At 42.4% G+C, this 8,158-nt stretch overlaps 1 protein-coding gene across 1 annotated transcript in view; it reads right to left on the bottom strand.

Moving 5' to 3' along the window:
• LOC109932275 (protein mono-ADP-ribosyltransferase PARP6) overlaps positions 1-8,158 on the bottom strand; it is a 123,005-nt gene that overhangs the window by 8,830 nt on the left and 106,017 nt on the right. Inside the window, exons 18-20 of the mRNA XM_048617040.1 lie at positions 7,590-7,702; positions 5,974-6,046; positions 3,132-3,201 (exon numbers count right to left, since the gene is read on the bottom strand). Of these exons, the coding sequence (XP_048472997.1) occupies positions 3,132-3,201; positions 5,974-6,046; positions 7,590-7,702 (256 nt within the window). The remainder of the gene's footprint in view (positions 1-3,131; positions 3,202-5,973; positions 6,047-7,589; positions 7,703-8,158) is intronic.

Genomic DNA, 8,158 nt, shown 5'->3' with positions numbered 1-8,158 from the left:
CCTGAAACGTTAACTCTGTTTTCTCCTCCACAGATGCTGCCAGACCTGCTGAGCTTTTCCAACAACTTTGTTTTTGTTCTTAACAAATTTCTCCCCATCCAGGCCCTTACGACTATGACAGAAGCTACAGTTGAAACTTCCATTGCTTTTACATTACCAAAAAAATTGAGTTATATTCATGACGGGATGTCCATTTCTGAAAAATGTTTTAAGACTAGAAAGTATGTAAAACTAATGCACAAACACCGATAATCCATTCCTCAGTATTTTTAAGATAAGTAAATCCATTTATATTGAACAGTTTAATGTTTTCATTGAAACAACAAGTGGAGAAATGCCATGTAAATGTATCAAGCTGCCATATGCTAATGCAATCACTTATATACATGACTTTTTGTTAGCTTATTTGGTCGAGTGATCTTTGTCATTCAAATCATAAGGAATAGGAGCAGGAGTAGGCCAGTTTGTCCATTGAGCCTGCTCCACCGTTCAAGAAGATCATGGCTGATGGGATGTGGCCATAGCTCCATTTGCCTGCCTGTCCCCATAAAACCCTTGACTCCCTTGCCAATCAAAACATTGAACTCAGCCTTAAATATATTCAATGTCCCAGACCTCACTGCTCCCTGGAGAAGAGAATTCCACTGACTAACAACCCCCCTAAAGAGAAGAAATAACTTCTCATCTCCGTCTTAAGAGTCACAGAGTCCCAGAGGCATACAGCACAGAAACTGACCTTTTGGTCCAATTAGTCAATACCGACCATATTCCCAACCTAAACTAGTCCCACATGCCTGCGTTTGATTCATACCTCTGTAAATTTTTCCTATTCATGTACTTATTCAAATGTCTTTTAAACTTTGTAACTGTACCTTTGCATCCATCACTTTCTCTGGCAGTTCATTCCACACACTAACCCACTCTCTGCGTAAAAATGTTGCCCCTCATATCCTTTTTAAAATTTTTCTCCTCTCACCTTAAAAATATGCTCACTAGTTTTCAACTCCCCCACCCTAGGGAAAAGACCTTTGCTATTCACCTTATCAATGCTCCTAATGATCTTATAAACTTCTACAAGGTGACCCCTCAACCTCCTATACGCCAATGAAAAAGTCCCAGCCTATCCTGCCTCTCCTTATAACTCAAACTCTCCATTCCCGGCAACATCCTGGTAAATCTTTTCTGAACCCTCTCTATTTTAATAATATCCTACCTATAACTGGGGGACCAAAACTGCACACAGTTCTCCAGAAAAGGCCTCACTAAAGTCCTGTACAACTTCAACATAATGTTCCAACTCCTATACACAAAGGTCTGAGCAATGAAATATTGTTCCTCTAGCAGGTACATCCAATTACTGCATAAGAACATTTTCTTGTACTCACTTAACAAATTTCTCCCCATCCAGGCCCTTAAGACTATGATGGTCCCAGTCTATGTTTGGAAAGTTAAAATCCTCTGTCATTACAACCCTATTTTTCTAACAGATATGTGAGATCTCCTTACATATTTACTTCTCAATTTCCCACTAATTATTGCGGGGGAGGGGGGGTCCTATAATACAATCCCAACAAGGTGATAATCCCTTTCTTATCTTTAAGTTTCACCCATATAACTTCACTGGATGTTCTGCCAGGAATATCCTCCCTAAGTACAGCTGTAGTGCTCTCCTTAAACAAAAACACCACTCCACTAGAGTGGCATGGTGGATCAGTGGTTAGCACTGCAGCCTCACAGCACCAGGGACCCAGGTTCAATTCCAGCCTCAGGTAACTGTCTGTGTGGAGTTTGCACATTCTCCCCATGTCTGTGTGGGTTTCCTCCCACAGTCCAAAGATATTGGCTATGCTAAATTGCCTGTAGTGCTTAAGGAGATGGCTCTGGGTAGGATGCTGCAAGGGTTGGTGTGGACTTTTTGGGCCAAAGGGCCTGTTTCCACACGGTAGGGATTCTACAATTCCTCATCCTTTCTATCCTTCCTATAGTATCTATAGAACATTACACTGCCAGTCCTGTCTCTCCCTGAACCATCTGAATGGGAGACATCTTATTTTGGCACGTTTCCACCTGGCCATTCAATCATGAGAGGTCAAACATCAGTCAAGCCCCCTCAGAAACTTATATGTTTCAATCAGATCACCTCTCATTCTTCCAAACTCCATAGAGTTTAGGTCCAAACTGCTCATCTTTCCTCAAATGCCAAAATACTCATTCCAATAATCAGCCCAGTGAGACTTCACCAAACTGCTTTTAATGCAATTGTACTCTTCCTTAAATAAGGGCAGCAAAACTTTGCACAGCATTTCTTTATTCAACCACAGGATGTGGGTGTCACCGGCTTGGCCAGCATTTATTGACCATTCCTAATTGCCCAGAGGGCAGTTAAGAGTCAACCACATTGCCATGGGTCTGGAGTCACATGTAGGCCAGACCAGGTAAGATGACAAGTTCCTTTCCTGAAGGGCATCCTGAAGTGAACCAGAGGGGTTTTTCAAACAGTCAACAATGGTTTCATGATCATCATTAAACTCTTACCTCCAGGTTTTTTATTGAATTCAAATTCTACCATCTGCCATGGCAAATATTTTGGCAGAACGTAGCCTGGGTCTGTGGATTCACATCTAGCAATGATACCACTAGGTCATTGTTGGCCGCTTATTGGGAAAACCTATTTAGTTCACTAACGTCCTTAGGGAAGGAAACTGCTATCCTTACCTGGTCTGGCCTACATGTGACTCCAGACCCAAAGCAATGTGGTTGACTCTTAACTGCCCTCTGGGCAATTAGGGATGGGCAATAAATACTGACCTAGTATGAATCTCATGAAATGAGCAAGTGAAAAAAAATCTCTCCTTTGGCAAGTTGAACCAATGTGTCAAGCTAATGTACTGATCTGAAATGGAATCCACTCAGAGCCTCAATAGTATTCATGTCCTCAGGAATAGTGAAGGTAGCATTTTGGTCATATTAATTATCGCCTATTGCAATAAACCCGCATTAGTTTCTGCAGCGGAGTGAATCAAAATAATTGACCATTTGTAAAACGAGAGGAAGAACTATACTTCAGAACTAATGGCGGACTAAACTTGATCTAGAGCAACTGAAGGGAGGTCCAGAGAAGAGTCACTTACCTGAGTATCCAAAAGAAATGCTGGAGATTGGGCTCAGATAGATTCCTTTGCCATAGGCTGCACCGTGCAGCTTGTAAGAGACAGCAGTGTGATCGTTACGACTATAGGTGAGCAAATACTTGGACTGTAATCAAAGGCTTAAGTATATCATAACATTTGCATGGACAGCGAGCTGCATGGAATACAAACAGTATACCTTGTACTCTAAAGCATATGGAATTTTGACCAAAAAGAAAGTGCTCAGGAGGGAAAACTGTTCATATTAATTAAACCCTATTTTTAAATTAGGCAAATTTCCACTATTCCCTACTATGGCTTCCCCTTTCTTTTTATAATCTTTCTACAAAAGTTTAGAGGAAAGTTTGAGAGCACAGTTAATCTCACCAGTAGCTGGAATATGAACTCTGGAGTCTCAAGGCTCGTTATGTCCCCTAACTCTTCCCGATTTCTGGTGTGCCATTAAGCCCACAGCCTCGGACCAACACTGTGTGTGAGGATCTGTTCCTATTCCCTTTTGGCTCACCACAGCCTTTCCCTCTTCCCTCAAGCCCTCATTCCTTGACAGATCAGTTGGTCACCTCCATCAAGGTTTCTTCCAACTCCTGCTCCACACATTTAATCCCCGGTATCAGTTCTTCTTGAGTGGGTGCTGAGGGGAACTAGTGACAAGGGAAGGGCCATCAAGCAGGCGATACAGTCATCTCATCATGACAGCTTCCTTCCTGACAGCTGGCTTCAATGTGATATTACAGCAAGCTTAAGGTCCGGGCTATTTCATCTCTCTCCTGATTACCGTGTAGAACTCAGAGGAGAGAGGAGGTGCCTGTAAAGGTAGCTAGCCTGAGATTGGGAAGAAACATCCAAAGGACAGGAGCATTAATCAAAAATTGTGCTTGTGATCAACAGCCCTGCTAGCTGGAGCACACACCATCGTACATACTTGTTCAAAATCACAACATCTGTTCTGAAAACCTATATAGGTGCAGGAAGAAAAGGGATGGGAAGAACGTACAAGTGACATTTTTGAATCCAATAGCCTCTTAACAATAGGTAAGAGGGTCAGTTAAGCTCAGTTGACTTGATGACTGGCTGGGAATGTAGAGTGATGCCAACAGTGCAGCTTCAATTCTCAACTGTGGTTACCATGAAGCTCCAAATTTCTCACTTTTGCCCCTTGCCTGTGGTGTGGTGACCCTCAGGTTAAACTCAACACCACTTGTCTCTCTCTAATGAGAGAGTAGCTTCTGGGACTATGGTGACTTTAAACATTAAGTAGCACAATGCATGACCATATATTTTAAATAATTGCTGCCTTAAAATGTCAACTGGTTGGTACCAGTTGCACAACAAATTGAAACCTGCTGCTGCCTGTCCTTAGCTTGAGTCTGTAGCTGTGCAACTTGCTTCACTAGGGAGGTGGTGCTCTCTTGGAGGCAGCCCACCCCCTCAGTTACACTCAGTTTGCAGCAAAACAGATGCTACGGAAGTTAGAATTCTGCAATAGAAACATTCTCCAGTGTCACTGGAGTTGATGGTACAAACATTTGAAATTATGCATGCACAGTTGGTTCCAAGGTGTCATTTTGAATGCATTGGGAGCACATACCCCATTATTCAAAAGCAAATATGTTAAACAGAATGGCAATCTGGCATCTGAGTAAATATCAAGCTGACATTTGGCTGCCTAGATTCATCTCAGATTAGGTTACACACAAGTGTTCTTCTAAGGGATGTTTTTAGCTGAAACATGGCCACTGTTTGGATTTAATAACATAAACAGAATAAAGAGGTCTTGAGGAGTCCAGTGATGAGGGAAAGGCTTCAGTGAGCCAAAAGGAAATAGGAATAGAACTTCACACGCAGTGTGTTGTTCAAGGCTGTGGGCTTAATGGCATACCAGAAATCGGGGAGAGTTAGAGGAGGATAACAAGCCTCGAGACTCCAGATTGTAACATCAGGGTGGGAGCTCATATTCCAACTACTAGAGAGATTAACTATGCTCTCAATCATTCCTCTAAACTATCATAGAAAAATAAGCAGTTTCAGGCAGGGGAAGATCTCTTGGAAGTTATTTGAAGACACCAAGAGGACAGATAATCCAATTGTCTCTCTGAAATAACTAACATCCAATAATAGTGCTGTACACATACTGACAGAGCTAGACAGGGTCAACTGGGAAAGACTGCAATGACAACAGCATCAGACATCAGGCCAGTGCACTGTCTAATTATACCCTACAGTTAGCCATTCGCTGTCATTTTAACATAATCATGTTCGAGGTTTATAGAATAAGAGACTATTCAGCCTATCACGTGCGTGTCCGTTCTCTGAAAGCCACCAGAGCCACTCTCTTTCACCAAACCATTTCAGTTTTTAAATTTATTTTTCAGACATCTATCATTTTTTTGTGTATAAAAACTATAATGGATCCTACATCAGCTGTTTCTGGATGTACATCCCATCTCCTAAATGCTCTCTTCAATAAAAATAAAATTCCCCTGACCAACTGATCTCACCCTTTCATTCTTTTAGTTATTTTAAAATACATCATCGTTTGTTAAGTTAAGTTAACCCTAACCCTATCACAGGAAATAAACTAACTCGTCAATACTCTGGATAATTTTAAACATCTTGATCAGATATGCACTTCCCTTTCCTTCCCCCATATTCTCTTTTATAATGAAAGCCTGGTTTTACCTACTTGAATCTCCTCTACAATCTCTCTATCCTTTTGAATGGAGGTTAACAAAAACTAACTTCAATGCTCTAACTGAAAGAATGTTCTTGAGATAGTAAGAATATAATTAATGTTCTTTTATTCCATTCACAAGGAAATACTTACTTGCAATTTTGTATAAGAAGCATTGACGAGGCCATTTCTCAGAATAGAATGCCAGTTCTCAATGTGTGATCCACTGTTAAAGTATAAAAGAGAGAAACAATGTTTAGCACAAATTCCTTACACAGTAAAGCCATTCAATCTTCAACACTTACCAATTGTTAATATTAATTATGGATGTCTCTCTACCTTGAAGGAAGCAGATGCACAGCTATCTCTAGGACAGTAATCCTGATGGGCAGCATATTGGAAGCATTTTTAAGAGCAAACTGGTCTTGCCTTTGAGTCAGCAGGTTACAGGTTTAAGCCCCAATCTAGGCTTTGTGCACACAACCTAGGGTCAACACACTCGTGGACGAGAGCTGTATTTACCTGCGATAGTAGGAACTGCAGATGCTGGAGAATCTGAGATAACAAGGTGTAGAGCTAGATGAACACAGCAGGCAAGCTGACATTTCAGGCCTAGACCCTTCTTCAGCTTTCCTGCTCCTATGATGCTGCTTGGCCTGCTATGTTCATCCAGCTCTACACCTTGTTATCCTAGCTGTATTTACCTTTTCATTTCATAGAATCCCCTACAGTGTGGAAACAGACCCTTTGGCCCAAGAAGTCCACACTGACCCTCAGAGCATCCCACCCAGACCCATCCCCTTATAACCCACCTAATCTACACATCCCTGAACACTACAGGTAATTTAGCACAGCCAATCCACCTAACCCGCACATCTTTGGACTGTGGGAGGAAACCAGAGCACCTGGAGGAAACCCATGCAGACTTGGGGTGAATGTGCAAACTCCACACAGACAGTCACCTGAGGGTAGAATCGAACCGGGTCCCTGGTGCTGTGAGGCAGCAGTGCTAACCACTGTGCTGCTGTGCCGCCGTACCGTCCTTAACTCACATAACAAAGCTGCCGTGCTTTGAAAGTGGTTCACTGATTGTGAAATAAAAGAAGTTGCTGGGATAGTGATTGCAGAGTTTGTTCGGCTGCGACAAGTCACTGTACAACATGATGCACGGTGCGTATGGTTTCTGTCTCTGGCAACTGGTATCAGAGGCTAACAGCCTCGTTCTCTTCTTTTGCAGAGACTGATACAGCAACTTATAAAAGCACCTGTGGTCACCTCATCCAACTAACAGTAACCTCTCGCCTTACCGGCAGTAAATCATATTGCCGCTTATGGATATTCAACTGAAGTGCATGAAGCTATACGAGTGTCATTTTCTCATTATCAAACACTGCAAAGTAATTATTCATTTTCAACCTTTCAGTACGAATCTTTTCCTGTGCATATTACATTATCATGTAACACAAACTATTTGGGTTGTTATGTCTGCGTTTGTTCTGTGGAAGGGCTGTCCAATTAGACCGAAGTGGCTCTGCTTTTCTTCTGCTTTTTGTGTTTGAAGACTTGTGTTTTAAGACTGAATCTGTTTCAGACCAATGGGGTCTGGATCACAACATTTGTATCGTATCAAATGGTAACAGCAAGGGAATTTGGCAATATAACATCAGCAAGACATCTTAGTAGGATTGGTAAAGGCCAACTCTTTATTCAAAGCTCTTATTTTTATTTTGTATTCTCATTTGCAAAGTCAGCAAGGTACTGGAACTCACTGGAAAGCGAAGGTGCTGCCATAGAGCTTTTTGGCAGTGCGAAAACGTGCTTCCTTAGCTGGGGGGCTGCTCAACAGGAGGAACTGGTGCGAGGTGTGCATGAATTTCAACTGCTGTGAAGAGAAAGACATGGCAGGTTCACAAAGTCACAACATGGTAGACAACCTGAGCTCAGCTCCCAACCCCTGCTCTGCCACTCTGTGACACTGATTGATGAGGTGTCACACACAAGGAGCTCTGTGCCAGGAGAAAGAGTCCGACAGTTCCAAACCCCCGCAGCCTGCCCTGAAGGTACTGTCTCCATGCTAGTGTGTGTCTCTCCACCAACGCTATCACCTTAATGACTACCCAGAATGGAAATGCCCAGAGAGAAGGAAATGTACTGGGAGGAGCATTTACACTCAAGCATCTTCCTCCGGAGAAAACTGCATAGTAGTTGAAAGCAAAAATTCTTGCTGATTCTTCTCCCTCCAGCCCAACCTACTTTGCTGGCTCATTCCATTCCCTGGAGTCAATATGGGGCTTCCTATCCTGTACTGCTTTGCACTAGTAAGTCACATCTGGGCCAG

The sequence above is a fragment of the Rhincodon typus genome, chromosome 36 (genome assembly GCF_021869965.1).
Source record: "Rhincodon typus isolate 14 chromosome 36, sRhiTyp1.1, whole genome shotgun sequence".
NCBI classification, from domain to species: Eukaryota; Metazoa; Chordata; class Chondrichthyes; order Orectolobiformes; family Rhincodontidae; genus Rhincodon; species Rhincodon typus.
This window is presented reverse-complemented; position numbering and strand designations above follow the sequence as displayed.